Raw genomic sequence first — 21921 nt, 5'->3', positions numbered from 1 at the left:
ATTCATCATGTGTACGACACTTTGATTGAGACAACACAGAAATCAAATACAGGTCAGAATAAGGCAGTGTATATATATATATGTGTGTATATACAGAGTGTGTGTGTGTGTGTTACAGTAGTTCTCTGATGTACACATTTCGTCTGACAGCATTGGACATGCCCTCGTTGAACCGGAACCACACGTCACTGTTGCCCACCGCTGTTCCCATCGAAAGAACCGCACACTTCTCACCTGGAGACAGAGAACATGAGATTTATTTATTAAAGAGGAGAAGAAACGCCAATGTTTAAAGCTTCAAGTGACCTCATGACCAGTGCATGACCAAATAATTGTTTAATCTACAGTCACAACTAACAATTATCTTCAAAATAGATTTATATGGAATTATTTGTTTTGTCAGATCAGCAGATATTAACTTTGCTCTCATAGAAAAAACAGCAAATATTCATATTTGAGAATATCGAGGAATGCCAAACATCTGGTATTGCCGATTAAAACATGATTTCAACTATTAAATTGATTATAAAAAATTGCTTTTCTTTTTCGGTCTGTTGTTGGACTCATTTCAGCTCCAGTTTAATCATAAAAAGTGAATTAATACATTTGGATTTTCAGCTTTTAGTTCTCTTGTCATTAGAAAAACTGAATTATTTTAGTATCTTTAACTAATTCAAAACATCACTTTGAACTCTTGAAACTAGCAATAAGTGATCACCTGTAATTATTTATATATTATTGGCTTAAAAATGTATTAATAAAGTAATAATGAAAATCATTAACTGGAGCCATTTATGACATTTAGGCCCAAATTATACTTTCAACATCTGCAAAGTCACAAGTGTGCAGGTAACTTAAATGTGATCATCTGTGTTCAGGTCTGCAGGAGTCTGCAACGATGCAACTAAAAACTTTTAAACTTTAAAAATCTTTTCGGACACCTCAACTCAGACACCGAGAAACGATCAGGGACCAGATGTCCTTTTTTTCGGAAATGGAAAAAATCTCAACAGGAAACTTCTTGGGATCATGGTGGGATATCAGGTAACATGAGGTAAGGGATTGCCGATGGGACTTAAAGCTCAAACAATGTAAGAACGAGGATGGGAGGTTTAATGGCGGATATCTGATCTTTTTAATCAGATCGGTATTGGCACCAAACTGATAATGCATCCTACACGTGTGGAACATGTCTGTGTTCACACGCGTCCGCCACCGTTTAGCAGCGTGTCATGAATTTAAATCAGTGCGTCTCAGAGAGTGATTCATGATTATTTCCACAGTTTCCACATGAGGTGCAAGTTATGCAACGATGGAGTCTAAACGAGGAAGAGTTGTGGACGTTTTTCTTTGGTAGTTAATGTTTGTGCTTTTGACCTACAAACAACCACAGCTCTGCATTTCCAGCCTGATTAGCCTGTCGATAAATGTTCAGGTTGCAGAGCTTTCAGAGAGGTTGGAGGTTTTAATGGGTCCACCACAAATGAGCCCTGAATATGGACCAACCTTACCATCTAAATAAAGATAATACAGCTGTTTGTAAACCATGCTGACAAATAGCAAAGTTATCATCTACCTGTACACCTGTGATAAACTATGTCACGACTTATGATTACAAATAAAGCATTGTGGTGCTGCAGCGATGCCTCGGACTATAAATCATATTCTCCAGATGTAACCCCGACAAAAAACCCATATTCATCATTTTTATAGGAATTTTAAAATGAAAGCCATATCTAGGTAGGTACATTTCATTTACCTAAATAAAATATGAGTAACACTCTTATTTACAGGTCCCTTCATTTTATATTTATTTCCCAGAATTGTCCGAGAGTAATATGCAGGTGATAAACAGTCAGTTTTTAGGACATTTAGGACATTTTAAGCTAGTTGGTAAGTGCCCACTTATTATATTTGGGTTCATACATAGTTGTTAATTTCTAAAAATTCTTAATAAATTAGACTCTATATAAAAAAATACTTTGTATGTCCAACGATACATTAGCATCATAGGTTCTTATAAAACTAGCTGCTGGGTTTCTCTGAATTCAAATATAATGAATCAGCACTTACCAACTAAACCAACCTGACACTTTATTTTAGTATTATTTCTTATCATTTATATCTGTAAAATGTCCTAAAAACTGTTAACCCTCCTGTTGTCCTCGAGTAAAGGAAGGAAAGGAGGGAGGGAGGAAGGATGGAAGGGAGGAAGAAGGAAGGAAGGAAAGGAGGAAGGGAGGAAGAAGGAAGGAAGGAAAGGAGGGAGGGAGGAAGAAGGAAGGAAGGAAAGGAGGGAGGGAGGGAGGGAGGAAGGAAGGAAGGGAGGAAGAAGGAAGGAAGGAAAGGAGGGAGGGAGGAAGGATGGAGGGAGGAAGGAAGGAAGGAAGGAAAGGAAGGAAGGAGGGAAGGGATGAAGAAGGAAGGAAGGAAGGAAAGGAGGGAGGGAGGGAGGAAGGATGGAAGGGAGGAAGAAGGAAGGAAGGAAAGGAGGGAGGGAGGAAGGATGGAGGGAGGAAGGAAGGAAGGAAGGAAAGGAAGGAAGGAGGGAAGGGATGAAGAAGGAAGGAAGGAAGGAAAGGAGGGAGGGAGGGAGGAAGGATGGAAGGGAAGAAGAAGGAAGGAAAGGAGGGGAGGAAAGAAGGAAGGAAGGAAGGAAGGAAGGAGGGAGGGAGGGAGAAAGGAAGGGAGGAAAGAAAGAACAGTCAAAACAGCCAGGTCAATTTGACCCGGGAGGACGACACGAAGGTTAAATACTTGTTACTTACTCCAGGAAGTTTTATAGAACACATAATAAAGGCTGTAGATCAGACTGTGTTGCGTCTTTCCATGATGCTGATAGAAATATAGTATTACTGATGTTAGGGGGGGAACATTCAGGTGTCTGTGTTGCTGACGGTTAGATCTCGTGCTTGCAGTCTGCCGTTGTGCCTCAGTGGCTAAATTAGGACTGTTACGTAACACACATCAGTTATCACCTCTCGTGTGTTTGGACCTGAAATGCCTCGAGGTATTCTCCCTAACCGGCCTCCTCTCTCAAGGGGGTTTGAATAAATGGAGGTCCGCTGATGTCATTTAGTCTCTACGGTACCTGAGTCTGAGGACGGCTGGGCTCTCAGAGGTTTGGGGGCAACAGCTCGACCGAAGAAATCCACCTCCGGCTGCAGGACAGAAACACACAGAGAGTGACGGAGAGGCGGAAGTCAATCAGGACGTTTCTAAAACACTCAAACACTGTCCTCGATAAGAAGGTCGATATCAGTGAACAATCACATGAACACACACACACACACACACACACACACACACACACACACACACACACACACACACACACACACACACACACACTTTCATTAGCCTGATTTCCCAGTTTCACCATTAGAGACTGTAACCCAGTGGCTTCTCATTATCCTCATTTCTGCCCTCTGGAGGCTCAAACTCTTCATCACTCTATTACTGGACTATTGTAGCGCTCCGACACTTCCTCACAGAGACGCTCTGATGCTCACTGCTGCTCCTCTCTGGCTCCACCTACAGGCAGTAACTGAAACATACAACTGTGAAGCTCAAAACTAGTAGGAAGAGGGAGCTGTTGATACTTCTCCAATTAACTAAGCAATCAATTAACCAATGACCTAAGACAAAAGGCATCTTTGTCAATTATCTAATGAGTTAGAGACATAAATGGGCAGCTTCTAAAGACTTCTAGTAATCTTTAAAGTGACAGCAGCACTTTTTCCTCCTTTTCCTTTCTACTTAAAGTTTATCAAGACATCTTGAGCAGTAGGGCGCACCTTGCCTACAGGTTTGACCTAGCAAGCTACACACAGTGGACTACACACAGTCATCTTATAGTGTGGTCATTCCCAAATGTATTTAACCCTCCTGTTGTCCTCGAGTCAAGGAAGGAAGGGAGGAAGAAGGAAGGAAGGGAGGAAGAAGGAAGGGAAGGAGGAAAGGAAGGGAGGAAGAAGGAAGGATGGGAGGTAGGAAGAAGGAAGGAAAGGAGGAAGAAGGGAGGGAAGGAGGAAAGGAAGGGAGGAAGGAGGAAAGGAAGGGAGGAAGAAGGAAGGAAGGGAGGAAGAAGGAAGGAAGGGAGGATGGAAGGAAGGAAGGGAAGGAGGAAGAAGGAAGGGAAGGAGGGAAGGAAGGAAGGGAAGGAGGGAAAGGAAAGAAGGAAGGAGGGAAGGAAGGAGTAAAGAAGTAAGGGAGGAAGGCAGGGGGGAGGAAAGAAGGAGTGAGGGAGGAAGGAAGGACAGACGGAAGGAAGTAAGGGAGGAAAGAAGGAACAGTCAAAACCGAGGCAACATGAAGGTTAAACCCACTTTGTAGGGATTATGTTGTCATCATGATGCCCCTTTTTCACTCACACAACATGCAAACACAAGTATTCATAAATTGCTAAAATGACACCAGATATCTGTTATAAGAAGATATTTTAGCAATGTAATGAAACCAATAAGATTGATGTAAAATATGTGACTGCTTTTTATTAAATCCAAATTTTAGGGATAATATCTCACACTACACTGTAACGTCGTATTCTCCTGTTTTTATCGGTCTCGTTCTATTTAGCTTCATTTTATTTCCAATTTAACACTTTCAATTGTATTTTAATGTCTTTTAATTTTGCCATATAATGCTTTTATAACCTGCATTGTATATGAATCACTTTAAATTGCCTTGTTGTTGACATGTGAAATACAAGTAAATCTGCTTTGCCTTGAAGAGTCATCAATACAGGCGTTCACATAACAGAGGAAATCAGCAAGTATAAGGCTATGCTGTTTTGTGGAATGGCATGTTTAAAGCTGCACTTGAAATAAACAATGAATTTTTATCTGTTTTTGTTTTGTTCAATGTTAAAATTAGCTCATGTTGGTTCATCTGGAGCTGTGCCGAGGGTGTTGGGATAAAAAAAAGCATTTATTGAGCTCTCTTCACAGTGACACCACTCACCATTGTTGGCTCTAATTATCAACATTTGAGACTTCTGTGTATCTGCTGGATATGGTGTTACTATTAAAACCTGCATGTTCAAGCTGCTATGTCACTGACATTAGCTGTAGCATACCTTTTTTAGTATGCGCTTTCAGTTTTCGTCTTTTATTTCGATGGTTGAAAATGTGAAGTAAAATGTGATTCATGTAAATATCACCTTGATTGTATTAATTAGGGGAGACATTATTGAAAATGGACAATAAAAGAAAACAAATCTTTTAGCATCTTGTGGCTCATTCTTCTGGCACCGCAGAGGGCCATGACAGTCACTTTGGAAACAAGTGAAATGATAATAATGGTTTTTACTGTGTTTACTGTACAGGCCGTGCTTTAACCCATTCTATAAATACATCTGAAGGGAGGAGTTATCTCTCACATTGGTCAGATGTGATAAACACTTCTTCACACAGCTGCATAACACAGATTCAGTTCCTCATATGAGAACAAAAAAAAACATGAAAACAAACCCACATTTTCAGTCAAGACTTGTTTTTTTTCTCTCTGCTGGCGTCTCCAGGGAATCAATGCAAGCTGATATAATGCCAAAAATAAACGTGCATGTGTCTCACCCTGGTCTCCACTGTGGTCTGTTTGACTATGTTCTCCAGTCTCTGCTGATGGTTCCTGGTTGTTTTAGGCCTGGCGTCTTTTTTTTCTTCCTCTTTCTGCATTACACACACACACACACACACACACAGTAGATTATAAATACATTAGATTATTAACACATGTGGTGACCTGATTGTCCACAGGCTGCATATAATCAACCCACATTGTGCCTAGTGAATCATGCTGTGTGAGAAGAGGCTCACCGCTACAGGATTTCGTTGCAGCATTATCTGCTCGGCTCTCCTCATCTTCTCTTGCTCCATCTCTCTGCTGATGGTTTGTTTGGCCTGATATGTCAGCTGGCGGCGGGGAGGAAGGCCTGGAAACCTCACCACCTCCTCAATACGCCTGCAAAAAACACACACACACACAAACACAATGAGTATGCACACAGCAGGAGCACTCAGTTTATACAACATAACACATTCATAACATGCTGCAGCTGACACAGAGGTGAAGCTTGTTAAATCAAGTAAATAACAAAAAGCTTCCACTTTGGGTGACATAAACGATGTTTTCCGAAATAAAACCCAGAATCTGTCACTCTAAAACCATAATCCTCTTAACGCTGATCTCCATCTCTCTCCAACACACACACACGCGCACACACAGGCGCACACACACGCGCACAGTGCCAGTAAATACTCTCACTCCATGTCTGATGCTGCCTATAAATATAACCTAACGAAGACATAACACTGTGAGCTATTTATTGCAAGTTATCGTTAAATATCAGAGGTCTTATCAGAATTTGGCAAACTTAAATGAACAATCCACTTAGATGATTCAGTTCCACCTAAAATATGTTGAATAAAACACACTGAAACTCATTAGGGCTGCAAGTAAGGACTTCTTTCATCGCAGATTATTTTCTCAATGAATCGTTTGATCTATAAAATGCTAGAAAACAGGTTACTGAAGCCCAAATTGGCAGGTTTGATAGAGAAAAACTCCAAAATCTAAAAGACATTAAATTTGCTTTCACATAATGATGCTAGTCTAATAGCATCAAATCCACACAAATGACTTGCTGGAACTGTTTGGCATTTCTGCTCTAAAAATGACTCATTAATTAATGAGTAATATAAATAAAATAAATCTTAGTTATGAGAGCTAAAGACATGGATGGATGTATTATGTGTGATATTTAAATCAATCTTTATAATCCGTATAAATCCCAAACTTTAGTAATTCAGGTTACATTTATTTAACTTTATACTAATTACATTTATTTCTGTCTTAGTGTTTGATAAGCGGTTAGTACACTGTATATAAAGTCCAACATGAAAACACAGTACAGTGTTTTAAAGTTTAAAATGTCTTTTGTCTACAAAAAAAAAACAAAGATTGAATTCTCTCCATCTTTCCTGCTCTTAACTCTGTAAAGCAGGTTAATAATGAATCATTCGGCCACAGTTTGACCAATCAACCAATCAATAGTTTCCAAAAAAACAGAGCAGCCCAATCAAAAAGTGCTGCAGGGAGTGGGCGTATCCGCTGTCTGTGATGTTAAATGTTTATACCCTCAGGTATGTCCTAAGTCTTCAGCGCAGAGTATCAAACAGACGTGTTGTGGTGTGCTAAGGAGGGCAGATACAGGAAAGTGTAGACCAGCAGAAGCAGCAGTAGAGCCACAACTAGAGGCAGACACCAGTCGTTGGTGACCAGCACCTCACTGCACCGAGCCTGCAGGAAGGAGCCACGATGCTCCTCGGTAGCGGCTGGCATGGCTTAGATGTTCAGGTAATTATCCCATTCTATCAACACCAGTGTCCTTCGTATATCAATAAATTAAAGTCCAAGATGAATGAAGGTCTTCCGAGTTAAAGTGTAGTCCAAGTTTGAGCCACAATATGCTCAATTCTGCTGATTTCTTTCCTTTTCAGGCTTTTCTTTCAGCATTTTTCAGTATTTTCCCTTCATCCTCCTTATTTCAGTCCTGTAATGATTCCAACCTCATTCCATGCATGCTTTCATTTGTTCCTCCATCCACCTGTATCTCACTGGCGAGGCTTTGTAGTTTGGTCCAACACCATCATCACACACGCACAAACAAGCACACACGCACACACCAGGAGTTAAGGGGATTACTCTGTAAGCCAGCATGTAGAGTACCACAGTGTGGTCCTGGAAGCCCAGAAGTGCCTGACTGCATATGTGTGTGTTTGCATGTGTGCGTGTGTGCGTGTGTGTGTACTCACGGCTCCAGGACATATGTGTACTGTCCCTCAGGCGTGCGGTCCTGCCTGTACGAGAGGTTGTAGGCCAACATGGTGTCAATCAGCTCGTGCATCTGCTCTTTCTCTCTGCTGCTGAACAGCTGTGGATTCACCTGGAAGGTAAACACAGGATTTAAGATTTCCCGTAGTTACTACCATTTTTTTAATACTTTGATATAAAATATGATGTATGTCCAGTTTGTATACCCTCTCCCCACCTAATAACTCTGTACCCAAGCAATTCATATTCACAAAAACAGAAGCACAAAATGCACATAATCCAACATCAATACACTGAGCTGAACTGTTTCCATAGCAAAGAATACTAAAAACCGTCAAGTACTAATTCAATTGAACTTTTTTTTTTTTTTTTTTACAAAAAAACAACATAATTTGGTACATTTTGTAACACTGTTAGCAGAAAGACTGATTTTATTAATCTGGAAACAGAAAACCAGCCCACTCGCTTTGGCTCAAAAATGTCATGAAGACAAGATTAATTTTTTTTCCAATTTTCACTGAGAGGGAAAGTTAATATGTTATATTTGATACGGCAACCTTTCATTGACTATTTTAATAAGACAACTTGAGATTGGTATCTGATAACAGAAGGGGGGGGGGTAATAAATGTGCATATCATTATATTTACACATGTACCAAACTTAGTGACTCTGGGATGTTATCTGACATTTTGAGCCTGTTGGAAAAATATACATAGACACACAGCATAAAATAAAATAAACATTACAATGTGATCATGACTGAATATTACACATCCGCATTAAGTTATGTGTTGGGCTTAACGTGTGCATAGAAAGAGGCCAATTTTACACCGAATGTATGCCTTAAGTCTTTATTATTGCATATTTGGTATGGCAGTAATACTAAAGTAAAGGAAAGTAATCTGGTTACATTACTTTAATATTGTAGTACTTGGATTATGTTACTGACCACATTTTTTAACAGGTAACTGTATCAGAATACATTTTTAAAGTAACTCTCCCAACCCTGGTCTTCATCATATTAAGTCCTTGATTTCGCTCTGGATTTTGTGACAATATGAATGTATAATACAAATAAGATTTCAAGTATCAACATTACTTATTGTTAATCACTGTTCAAAACAATGATTTCTTTTCAAAAATGTTTTCGCTGTTTTTGAATGGTGCGTACATTTGCAACAAGTGCATTTACATAATAAATAACATTCATCCATTCACACAAGCCAAATTGTCACTGACTCCACCCGTAAAGGTTCAGTCAGTGACAATTTGGAGCATGTTGGCGTTCATGTATCTTGCTCAAGGACACAACGACATGCGGTGTAGAGATACTTGTCATCGGTATTTTGAGAAGAGGATCCGGTTGTCAGACCGACATCCCTACTTGTAGGTGATGACTTCTCCCTTACAGCCACAGCCGCAGCCACTTCCCTCACACACCACCTCTGTCAGGTGACAAATTTGCAGGAACAAGTGCTTGTTCTCCATCTACTTTAACAACTATCCGCAGCAGGAAAGACCTGTACTGTGGCCTCATCTTGAAATTCATCCCAAATCCTGTGGCAGTGCCATAGGAGAGGGATATGCGTACAAATATGTACTGAACTCGCAACTTTAGATTCACTGCCATGGCCAATACAAGTGTGACACGTCATACATTTGGTATTTATAGCACTGCTTTCACGTCAATGTTTCACCTATGGTGCCAAAATCATTACAAGGGCTTCCCATAAAACCATATCAATTATTTCAACATGCTAACAACGTAAACAACACTGAAATGTATTTATTTATGTTCATAATCTTAAATTTGATGTCCAAGTTTTGATTTAGTACACACCCAGTTGTAAGGCATGCTGGGAAGTTGTGTGACGACAGCATATCTACAAACCTGTATTGGCAGATTAGATCAGCTTGTAATTAATGTCTACAGTGCGTTCTACAGTCTGTGGCTCTAAACTACCATATGAATTCACATACGACCAGGGGCAGAATAAGGGGTAGCTTTTGGGGCTGCAGTTTTCTCAAAAGCCCTGAATCTAATATTGTGAGCTTTTCCCCCTCTCTCATGTCTGAACCTTGCCCTGTGAACTTGAACGCATCATGCTCACTACGTGCCTGTACCTGCAGAGTGAGACAGAGTGAGGAGGGCAGGACTTCACCTTCGTCGGATCATAGCGACATGTAATGGACATTTCTTTTAGTGTGCGTCTATAAAGATGTGAGTTACAGATTCCTTTAAGTTCGTTATGCTCTGTTAGAGTGTATATTTCGCCATGAGTGTAACTGAAAGAGTTACTTGGTGTTTCTTCCATCTGATACGTGCTATGATTAAGAGCTACCTGCTAGATTGTAAAGTCTGTAGATGTCTATGAGTGTTATGTTGTGTGTCATGCTTCTGTTCAGTTTATTTGCTATTTTTGTGTTGCTTAAACAAATGTACACTGCATGATTGATCATTAATGACTGTTATAGAGACAGTCATTCATATGCTGTGCAGTTTGAGCATTTATTCAGTGTTTGCTAATCACTATTTTTTACATTAAATTTTCAGCCCTTTTTTTGAAACTTTATATGAAACTTTTTATTGTCAATAATGCTCTATGGCTGTTACTAATAATCACACCAAAAAAATATCTTCCCACTCTTCTTACATACACTTCCCTCTCAGTGCTCCAAATAGTTTCAGGATATAAATGGACTTGTTTCTATTTGCTCTAAGTGCTCACAGCATCAAAAATGAAACTGAAAAAAACATACTCAATATAATCCACAAGCTTAATTGTAAACAGCTTTCACCATTTGGTTAAAAAAAAAAAGAGATCCCATTAAAGCTGCTGACAGTAGAGTTTAAGGATTATCCTGAGTGACCAAGTCATTGTTAAAATGTTAAAATGAGGCGATATAGACAAGAGAAAATTTGCATTTAGCTATTGATGTCTAGACAATTAACCTTTTCCATGAGTTCTTTCCTCATTTAATTCAAGGACACATAGATTAGATAACTATATTTTTGCAGTCTATGCTTTTGGACACTAATACTGTGTTTGCAACTTGTTACAACTCTTGAGTGTTGAGTGTTTTGGTGTGAGTGTGTCATCTCAGAGACGATCTTTAGATGTTCCGTTGGTCTTTCAGATACCCTAGATTTGCTCCCGCCTCATCACCTGACGTAGACGTGTAGCAGTGTAAATAAATGTGTTTGGCTTCAGCAATTTATACATACAGGCCGTAGTTTGGGACAGATGATGTCGAGGAGCAGTGTGAGAGTATCAAGGGTCAACTTGAGCTGACTGATCCTGGTTCTGATGGACGGTGGGATGTCAGCCAACATTGAGATCAAAGCGTTTCTGCTGTTGAGGAGACGAGAGGAGGCCTGGAGAGGACACAACAACGATTCAGTGATCAATATCTGGATTTATTATATCATCTAGACTATTGAAACATCCTGTGTGTGATTAGTACCTCTTGCTGGCTGTGGGGATAACTGATGCGGGGCACGTGCGTGTGGGCAAACAGGAAGTGGAATGTGACAGACAGGAACGGCAGGTATCTCATCAGGGTGAAGTTTTGCCCGTGCATGATCACGTGGTTTAGCCTGTCGGAGAACACTAGCCAATCCAGAGCGTCACACGTACTGTGCAGGTTGGGGTCTCTAACCCGCATCGACAGATAATTTTCATACAGACCCTGAAGAAAGAGAGGGACAGAAATATTCAACCCCTACGTCAGATAAAAGATATCCAAATAACTTATATAAACCCTGAATAGTATTACATTATAGTTTTGATAATATCTGAACTTAACTTTTTCTTAAATGTTTTGATGAGTTTTTTAGTGCACTAATCTAAAAGCAAAATGCTGAGTCAAAGTAAAATATGACTTTGAGTTGAGACCTCTGGAGGGGAGGAGGGTGTCCTGCGTTTATTACCTGAGAAACCTTTTCATACTCTCCACTCGATGAAGCCAGGTGTAGAATGTTCTGAAACCTCTGCGCTCCACCTCCTGAACCCGGTGCTTCGTCGAACCCCTCACCGATACGTTTCCTAAAAAAAGTCACATTCAAAAAATGGATGTTTAATCAGAATCTAGTTAGAGGAAGTTAAAATTTGCCACATCTTGCCATCTAACCACAAAATACACATTCTCTGCCTTTCTATTGTGTTAAATGTTTTACTAGCAGTGGGGATCTTGTCTTCCTTCATGCTACAAGGTCAAGGTACAAAATAACAGTCATGCAGGTACAAATCTTTAAAAATGCAGTCAGAAATATATAAATACATACACGTAGTTATAGTTAAGTAATTTCTTTTAACAGCTGGACACTAGTTTTGGCAAACAGGAGTAACTAAATGGTACATTTGTAAGGAACTATTCAGATATAGACTATATCAGACATGCTTTAGCAAGTATTTACTAGTATAGTCCAGAGAATTATATATGCATATATTACGTTAAGGAACATAATAATAATAATAATAATAATAATAATAATGCATTTTATTTAACATGTCACATAGTCCCGTGTGTGTGGCTCAGTGATGGGTTTTTTTTAGCTTTGGCTAAAAGACAGTACTTACCTTGAAAACGTAAAACAAGCTTTTTATGGGTTTTGGCTTTTCAAGAGATTTTTTAACAATAAGAAAAATGTAATATATCAAAAAACAATATAAATTCTCAAGCCTAAAATTAAAACCCCAAATGGAAGTGAAATACAAATGAAGTCGTTGCATTTTCAAACCATAAGAGTAGCACCGATGGATGATTTTTTTTTTACATTGTGGTACGACGATTCTGGCCTGCCTCAAACGGATATTGTGCAGTCTGACACAGATTGTGATTCACATTTTAAAGGCACCTTTACACAGGACATACGGTACCGTTTTGTGCGTGGTAACTGGAAGATCTCCTGCCACAGATGGAAGAAGCCTTTGTTCTGGTCCTTCTGTCCCACAGACACACACTGGATTGTCTTGGCGTTCAGCTGTTTGTGGCCGCGACTGTGGAGGAACTACACCGAGAAGTACACACATTATGATATATAGTGCTACTGCTCATACAAAAGAGCGACTTCATTAGTGGTGCCACCCACCTGTAGTGTGTTGATGCAAGACCTTATGTCGTTGTCAGTCTTCTCACACAGCGACATCAGAGTACCTGTGTCCACCTTCATGCCCTGCCGGAGAGACACCTGCACACAAACAAAAAAACACACCGTAAACGTGGATTATTGGTGTGTTTTCATATGCTTGTCTCCTCCTCTATGAGTGGGTGTGAGTGTGTTTGTGGGAGCGGACCTCTGCCAGTCTCTGTGCCAGTCGGGAGGGCTGAGTCTGGGGGAAATTCAGGAGGAAGGCTTGCTGCCTCAGAGGTCTGAGAGCTGGGACATAACTAGAAGGAGAAAGACCCAATCAAAGAGCAGCTGTAAATAAAACTCAAGATTTACATACTGAGTTGAAATGCCACAAAAGCACCACAAAAATCTACAATTTCTAGCTTTATGCTCCTATTAAACATAAGTCAGTCTTACAGGTCGTTACAGATGCAGATGATTGGTCGAAGCAGGATGGACTCCTTCTTCTTTTTCTTCTTCCCAGACTCTGCGCCGGCCTCTCCGCTGTCTTTCTTGTTCAGAGTTGCCAGCAGGATGTTGATGGCGGCCTTCGGTGCAAAGATGAAGGAGAAAAAAAAGCAGTTATAATAAAAGATTTAAGTGTATTTCCACATCAATTGTTGTTATTTTGCTGGTTTTTACTGATTTAAACAGTTCAGGACCTACCGTGGGTGCTCCATCGATCTCATCAATAATGAGGCAGTTAGGTCTCTCGTTGGCTCCTAACACCGACTTCATCTGTGTTGCCGTGTCGATGCGTTTCTGGAAAACCTCTGCACTGCGGTCATCACTGCAAAACAGCAACGATAAGGTCACCACAGGAGGTTTACTCTGAAATAAAGTTCTGGTATTTACTGCTATTGGTCTAACCTGGCATTGATTTCCACCACATTGTACCCAGCATGCTTTGCTATAATGTGAGCCAAGGTGGTTTTCCCCAAACCTGGAGGACCAGACAGCATTGCCACCTAAAAAAAACCCCACAAAATAAACAATCTCTTTTAAAACAACTAAAGGTGATTAAATTGAAATTGTATCATCGTCAGTTTACAGGTGTGTTTACTTTGAATTTGGGTCGTTTGTACTGGTCCAGTTCAGCCTCCAGTATCTCTTCAGTCAGCTCAACCTTACTCTTGAAGCGATTTGGATTCTGATTGGCTTGATTAGGTTTGGATGAGTTCTGGTTGGGAGCCTGTCTGTCGGATCGGACGGGGCGGGACTTCCTCTCTTTTCCAAAAACAACAGTGTCCCACAGTTTGAGCCACTTGAGCAGACAGCGGTTGGTAAACTGCAAATGAACAGTCACAAACAAGTTGTATCACTGTAGGAAAGTTTTCACAAAAGACTTTTGGGTTTTATTTACATGGGGTATTTCTGTAGACACAGGTGTATCATTATACAGATATGTTAAACGTGACTTACATCATCACTGAGAAGCTCTGTGTAATGCCGCGGAGAAAATCTGTCCACCCAAAGTCGAGAACTTAGCCCCTCTGAGTCTTCAGGATCACCGTCTTCTTCCTCTTCTCTGCTTTCAGTCTCAACTAAGACATCATTCACACTACTGGTATATGAACAAATAAACAAAGACCATTAAGAACCAAATACTGCCTGTAATCATATATTTAATGTATCAGCATGTGCATGTATGTGAGAGAGACAGGTGGTGAGTTACCTGGTCAGCAGATCTGTAAGACGCTGTGATTCCTCCACGACCTGCTGATGACGCTGCAAGATTTTGGAGAGGAAGAGCAGAAATTGATCCAAATTCTCAACAGAATTCACTAGAATTTAATCTACTGAAGACATTTTTATATTTTTTTAGCATTTTTAAAAAATAAAACAAATCATTTTGATGTGTTTAGGAATAAAATCATCAAAATAAAAACAGAAAAACATCAATTACTCATTATAAAATGAGATTACTTAGAACTGTATAAATCATTTTACATCAGACAATTAGCTTTTTTCTTGGCACTAGATATCCTTAAATCTGTAATCTGTTGTAATAATCTCTGTAATAATCTGTATTTGGCTCTGATACCGATAAAACCTTCAGCACACATGACCAGTGAGTATAAACACTGTATTACGTGCAGGCTACTTGGGAGATCATAACAAACCAACAGCTGCTCGGACACTCACCCTGTCCGCCTCTTCTTCTCTCAGCACACCTATTGGCACAGCGAGCAGTCCCAGACTACCCAGGGAGTCTGGCACCATTCTGGACTCCACAACCTGGAGACATTCAGGCAAACACTGAATAACACATCGATACAAACTTTATAAGCATTAGACACCACAGCGACTCCACAATGACAGTAAATCAGAGTTTAAAGAGTTGATGTGACAGATGTGTAGCTGCGGAGGAGTTTAACCTTTGCCCCAGTGTCTTCTTTCTGACGGAGGTAGACCCGACACCCTGATGAGTCCGTCACAGTGATGTAGTCTCCCTCTAAAGGGGGTCTCTTCAGCACATGCAGGGATAATGCCGCTGTGGGAGGTCGCCTGGGAGACTCTGGGATCGTAGCAAAGCCGCTGATATCCAACACAGCCGGGGCAGACCTACGACACAAACATGTTCACAAGTTTAATTAAAGTGCATCTACAGCTGTAACTAACAATTATCTTTCTCTGGTTTGATATAAATCCTAGATAAGTAGTTTAAGCTATAAAATGTGAATCATAATAAATGTCCATCACAGCTACCAGGGAGTAAAGTTATGTTCTTAAATTGCTTTTTCGTACAACAGACAATTAAATTCCCCAACTGTATTCAAATACCCGGTTTTCATACCAAACTTGAGGCATTTTAACTTTATAAATGACTTCAAATTATTAAACCAATTTGTTCTTACAGTGTTCCCTCTTCCTATCGTCCATCTTTCCTACCTGACGGTTTGAGGGTGGTCATACTGCTCTGGAGAGGACGGTGGGGTGATGTCTTCACCGTGTGATGGGGCTTCGCCGTCATGAATCTGCGATGAGTTGAAAAGTCGCTTGACTACCCCAACTTCCTGCTTCTGACGCTTCGCCTTTGGTGCTGCAAGAACCAGATGAGGTTTAAAGATCAAACTTACAACAACAAATAAAACAAGAAGAACAAAACAGACATGAACTCACTGGTGCGCTGCTCAGACAGCAGGTGCTCGATGTCGGATATATCATCTCCTGGACCCTGCTTCTGACGTTTTCCAGGTTTGGGAGATTCCGCTGAGACGAACAAGCAAAAATACACACTTAATATTACTGCTGAAAGCCATCAGGTGAATAATTGGACAAAAGACAAACCAGCAATTCACAATAATTTAATAAAAGTTATTTATGAAGCAAATAGTCTTATCAGTCTTTGTTCCAGCCTATCCAAATGTGAAGACTCACTGTTATATGACTGTAAATATGAAAGCATAACACAGTTCTTTTAAAGATGCCACTTTGGGCTCTGTAAAAAAATTTGTGACTAATCGTCATCAAAATCAGTCACCAAGACAAAACTCTTCAGGACTTTATTAAAATCTAAAAACTTAAGAAGGGAACATCAACTTATGCAACTTGTGATGAGGGGTCACGAAAAGGTTATAAAGGGTCACAATTATACATTTGTTACATTACTGCTAATCATGTATAATAGGTATGACACACATATCTTACTAATAATGCTGCTAAAATCTCATAGACCTGGAAAGTTGTAGACTTATGAGTGTGTTTGAATGTTTATGATGAAGTTAGGTTGGGTTCACAAGTCAGGAAATGAATGTAGGTCTCACTCCACCTGGTATCTGTGAATTATACATTAATATTAAGTGGCCGAATGTAACTAAGTACATTTACTCAATTACTATAGTGAAATACAATTTTGAGGTACTTGTATTTTACTTTAGTATACACCGTGACCTAATACCTATAATTATTTCACAATGTATAATATAATAATATAATCAGTCAGACTGTACTTTTACTGTAATACTTTAACTACAAACTCATACTACTCATGTACTTTTACTTAAGAAACATAAGGTTTTTTTATGCAGGGCTTTTACTTGTAGTGGACTATTTTTACCGAGTATTTCTTCCACCTCTGTTAAAGTTTCTACTTATTCTTATTAGCTGGTTTACATGCAGGTTTTTGCTCACCCTCCATCTGAGCCAACACTTCCAGCTCATCGGCAAACTGGTCCTCGAAGTCGTCCTGTATGTCGAACAGCTCATCGTATTCGTCCATTTTGGCTCCAACACAGTGTACACCAGAGACGCTGAGGTTATTCTACACAAAAAAACACAAAAGCCTTTTTTAAAAGATAAAAATCCCTTTCACGACTTCAGCAGCAGCTCCGACAGAGGAGCTTTCCCGGGATTTTTTTTGTTGTGAAGTATTACATCCGGGTTAGGCGAGTGCTCCGTGTTCTGATTGGCTGTTGAAACCTTACTCACCGCGGAGGGTATTATTATGAATATTACGGTAAATATCCACCGTGTTCTGATTGGCTGTTGAAACTTTGCTCACCACTTACAAATATTATGGTAATTGTCCTTCACCCTTTTAATGTCAGGGAGGTTTTAAGTGTGTTTTCAACACAAATTAATCACCATAAAGCTTAAGAGAATATTAGTTAATCTTAGAAGATAAGTCCATTTTTTTCTATTTGCATATAAAACCTGATAAAAACTTTAAAAGTAGTTTGTAAATAACTGTTGACCTGACCAGCTGGTGGCGCCCCATGAAAGGTCATGTTGTAGAGATTAATGCTTGCATTTCTTCATCATATTTGACTCTTCTTTATCTTTCATCATCCTTGGATGCACTTAATCTGCCTCAGGTGAGTCTCACCCGTTCTTCTTAAAGTTTTAATTTGAGTGTCTTTTATGCCTTTTTAGGTGTAGACTACTTGTAAATGTCAGGTAATAGCCTTTATATAAGCCAGTTAAACTACTTTGCAATTTCCAGAGTACAAGAGTCTTATACTGTCACAGAGAGGGTCAAATGTCATCAGTACACATTTTGAGCAGAATATGATATTCCTTTTTGAGGCACCTCGAGCTATTCAGGTCTACTGTGAATCATTCTTCGACATGTATCTTGAGACGTCATGCTTGAGCATAGCATGGCTACAAAAATGCATACTAACATGTATGCAGGTCCGAATGTGGAGATGAATAAATGTGGAAATAAATATGAAAGTTTAAACATATATGTAAGTTTTGCATATGAATCATCACAGCCATTTATTCTTAACTTGCATATGTATTTCTTGTGTCACTTTTGGGCCCCCACAGTGAAGGTGACACTGATTGATTGATTGATGATTTGATTGAAATATTACAATCTACATACTATAAGATTTATTTGAATGTGGGCCTCTTTTATTAATATCTCAGTAAAATCTCCATGCGTGTTCTAAGACATTAACATACCCTGCTTTGAATGAATATTTGTGTCTGATATGGTTTTTCCACAAGAAAATATTGCCTAGTTATAAATTTTAAAAATGGACGTCTACTCATTCTTTCCCATTGAACATACCAGAATCTGTGTTATGCAAATATATTTCATTTCTGAAGTTTAACTGCTGGACACAAGACATCTCTTCCTTCACTGAAAAATTCTCATTGTATAAAAGCTTAAGATTTCCACTTCACACTTGTTTAATTTGCATACAGGATTAAGATGACGCTGAGTTTAGGGCATGTCTGTACCTCCAAGCATGATTTATGACATGATATCTTAACACGATTAAAGACATACAGCAAGTTTTAACCCTCAAACTTAATTTAGCAACACATTCATTCAGCTCATCATTTCAAATCAAAACACTATCTCATACTTCAGAAATGTATTTAAAATGGAAATTTAAAGTTTGTTTGTTCCCTCTTTTCTATGACTACTTCACATATGACACAGCATGACATAAAAGTTTTAAAATAGATTATTTATACACATTTATTTGTTTTAATGGTTTGGTGTCTGTCCCTGTATTTAAGTCATAACTAATCAAATACAATATTTCAAGTCCTTTCAATTGCAAAGTAATAAGAATAACTGTTCTAGACTTAAATCATTACATATAAATCTTTGTTCATCTTAAGCTTTTACATTTTGTTCTTTGCGTATGCTTGTGTGAGATTAATGATGATGTGTGTGACGTCAGGGTGTCTTCATCACCACCATCTGCTCCATATAGCGGACAAACACTGACCAGCAGTTTGTGTGTGGTACTGAGTTAATTTCACATCAGGGAGCACGAAAGCCAACTCACCGGACACTCTTTTTCTTCCTCTTGGCTTCTCTTACACTCGTGTTGAGTGAAAAATATCCAGATGTGCTGAGAGGAAAGGAACAGTTTGTAAATGTGAGAGCACACACACAATAAGTTGGAAACAGGTGTTAGTTTCAATACAAAGCTGTTGAAATCAAACAGTTATTCCCAAATATACAATGCTTTATTTATCGAACATTTTCATTTATTTAGCTTTCATCAAAAAAAAAAAGTTAGCAACAGTTGATTGTGATGTCTTTTATTCATGGTCATGTGTACTTTTCTTTTAACTATGTTCAATCCAGTAAGTAAATGATTGTAATGTTGTTTGTATAGTTAGTATTTATAGTGATCTGACTACATATAGTCCAGACAGTAAGTATTTGGACAGTTACACAATATATATATTTTTTAGGTTTTGTACTTCAGCACATTCAGTTTGAACTAAACGATGGATCAGGGACATCTTGGAGGGAGGGAGTGTCTAAACCACACGGCTTATCCACAGGGATTCCTCCTGTGTCCGTGTTCGGCCCTCTTCTCTAGTCATTATACACCACATCACTTGGTATCTGCTTCCATGGTTTCTCATACCATGAATATGCTAACGATGCTCAGTTCTTTCTAATGTTCCTCCCAGAAGACCTCACAGTCTCGTCATACCTCACCAATATCTCAAAAGCTTAACCTCTCTAACGCTGAGCTCCTGGTCTCTCTACACAACAGATCAAGCTCGAATCAGCCCAACTAATGCCCACAAAGTCTGCCCGAAACTTGGGTGACATGACTGATGACCCACTAACCTTTAATGCTCACGTGGCCTTGCTCAGTCATGTCTATTTGCCCTTTACAACCTCAGAAAGATCAGACTCTACCTGCCCGAGCATGCAGCACAACACCTGGCACAGGCTCTGGTAATATCAAGCATTGACTGCTTGACTCCAACTCCTTACTGGCAGGGACTTTGGATAAAAGTTTCTGCTAAATGAAACTGTAACATTTGGACTTGAATACTGAATGTTTCTTGGGCAGCTGTGTTTCCTTTCAACATTAGTTTATGCATAAAAGAGCTTGGACGTGGCTCAGGGTTGATTGAGAGTTGCCATTTAAATTTGGGTGGAATTTTTTATCAATATCATGAGTGAAGATAATGATGAAGCTGAAAAAAAGCAAAAATCAAGCAGAGCACCTGAAGAACCAAAAACTTTGTAATTGTCCACATATTTACTGTCTGGACTCTATAAAAAGACTAAATCATCTGTCACTTTGAATGTAAAGATGCACTTAACCCTTACATACTGGTCAGGGTCTAATTTGACTTTAACTTTTCTTTTAGCCAGAAATTTGATACATTTTCCTAATGTGACCCAGAATATGCAAAAATGGAAATATTTCAACTTTTTAAAACCATTTTTGTGCATCTGTGGTTCAGAAATGATGTATAGAGACTAATTATTGAGGGAATGTTGTGAAATCCCAGAATATGAACAGTATGTAAGGGTTAAACAGACTATCTATCATCTATCATCATTCAATATTGTAAAATCCCAGATGATTACGTCTGGAAATATAAAAAGTTTTTGTTGAAAAGTCATCAAGAAATGACTGTAAATTGAAAAAGAAACTGTAAACACATTCATTTAGTAAAAGGTAGTGAGTTTCAAACATGTCTGCCTTATTGGAGTGAAAGTGTTTCACGTGCTTCCTGATAATTACTGAATGAAACCGTAAACAGTTCACACACTCTCTGGTTCTCTCTCACACACACACTTTCACTGACTCCACTTAGCACTTACCAGCAGATGTTTGTGTGTTTAGACGCTAATGATTATAAACTTGTCATCGGCAATGATTGACTGTGTGTGTGTGTGTGTCTATGTCTGTGTCTGTGTGTGTGTGCGTGAGTGTGTGTGTGTGTGTGCGTGTGTGTGTGTGCATCAGCGTGGACTCTGGTCCACATGAGCATCTGCTGTACTCCACTCTTCAGCCATACCGCTCACTCCATTATCCCCTAGCAGAGTGTGTGTGTCAGCGCTGCAGGTGCCACATTAAGGTGATGTGTTTAATCATCAATTCAACCAAGGGACTGCCTTCTTCACACGTACATGTAGCACCTCGTCTCAGGGCTGTCTGTAACAGCCAGGTCAGCTCGCAGTCCAATCGAGAGGGGACTTCACCAAGGGCTGCAGTGTGTGTTTGAGTATGTGTGTGTGTGTGTGTGTGTTGGAAGACTGTTTTTTTAATGGACTGGAAGGAAAGCATTTAAAGGTTTTTTATTAGACAGTGTAGTAGTAGTTAGTTTTTATAGTTTAGGCAGTGTAATACATTCTTCTTGGTGTTTTTAAAGCAGGTCTCAGGCTGAGACTGTGTGAGATTGTTACAGGTGTGTGTGTATATGTGTGACTGTAAGTAAAGGGCAACACAAGTAGAACATTTGTGTGGTTCTGGTGCATTTTTAAGTGTGTGTGTGGATGCTTGTGAACACTGAGGATGACTAACTCCACCATCAACTTCTACGCCCTGTCGCAATCATTCAGCATCTCTGACATTATCGTCATAGCAACATATTTTCTCCTCAACCTCGCTGTTGGCATCTGGGTAAGAGTCAGAGGTGCATTTATGTGTGAGTTTTCTGCTTGTGTGAATGTTTGTATGGACAGATAATCAGTTACGGTTGTGTGTAACACTTGTTTTCTCTGTCAGTCGTCATGCAGGGTGAG

General features: G+C 39.4%; 1 protein-coding gene across 1 annotated transcript; it reads right to left on the bottom strand.

Moving 5' to 3' along the window:
- Positions 1–106: 106 nt before the first annotated feature.
- chtf18 (CTF18, chromosome transmission fidelity factor 18 homolog (S. cerevisiae)) lies at positions 107–17292 on the bottom strand. Its single transcript, XM_053339869.1, has 22 exons — positions 17082–17292; positions 16071–16160; positions 15840–15990; positions 15326–15512; positions 15093–15185; positions 14623–14675; positions 14370–14511; positions 14011–14235; positions 13818–13915; positions 13614–13737; positions 13365–13495; positions 13132–13225; positions 12927–13025; positions 12715–12845; positions 11766–11880; positions 11300–11524; positions 11061–11210; positions 7815–7945; positions 5820–5961; positions 5574–5669; positions 3092–3161; positions 107–234 (listed from the first exon to the last, which is right to left on the bottom strand). Exons 1-22 carry the CDS (start codon positions 17167–17169, stop codon positions 113–115), a joined length of 2757 nt encoding a protein of 918 aa, XP_053195844.1. The 5' UTR covers positions 17170–17292; the 3' UTR covers positions 107–112.
- Positions 17293–21921: the final 4629 nt, after the last annotated feature.

The sequence above is a fragment of the Scomber japonicus genome, chromosome 2, assembly GCF_027409825.1.
Source record: "Scomber japonicus isolate fScoJap1 chromosome 2, fScoJap1.pri, whole genome shotgun sequence".
Taxonomy (NCBI): Eukaryota; Metazoa; Chordata; class Actinopteri; order Scombriformes; family Scombridae; genus Scomber; species Scomber japonicus.
Note: the sequence above shows the minus strand (reverse complement) of the source record. Positions and strands in the feature narration are given on the sequence as shown.

Excerpts from the sequence above, each read along its gene's own strand:
- chtf18 (XM_053339869.1), bottom strand. The coding sequence starts at position 17,169 with ATGGACGAATACGATGAGCTGTTCGACATACAGGACGACTTCGAGGAC. Across the intron at positions 16,161-17,081 it reads AGTGTTGGCTCAGATGGAGG|CGGAATCTCCCAAACCTGGA; the intron begins GTGAGCAAAAAC and ends TGTTCGTCTCAG. Across the intron at positions 14,676-15,092 it reads GAGAAGAAGAGGCGGACAGG|CGTCATCAGCAGGTCGTGGA; the intron begins GTGAGTGTCCGA and ends AAAATCTTGCAG.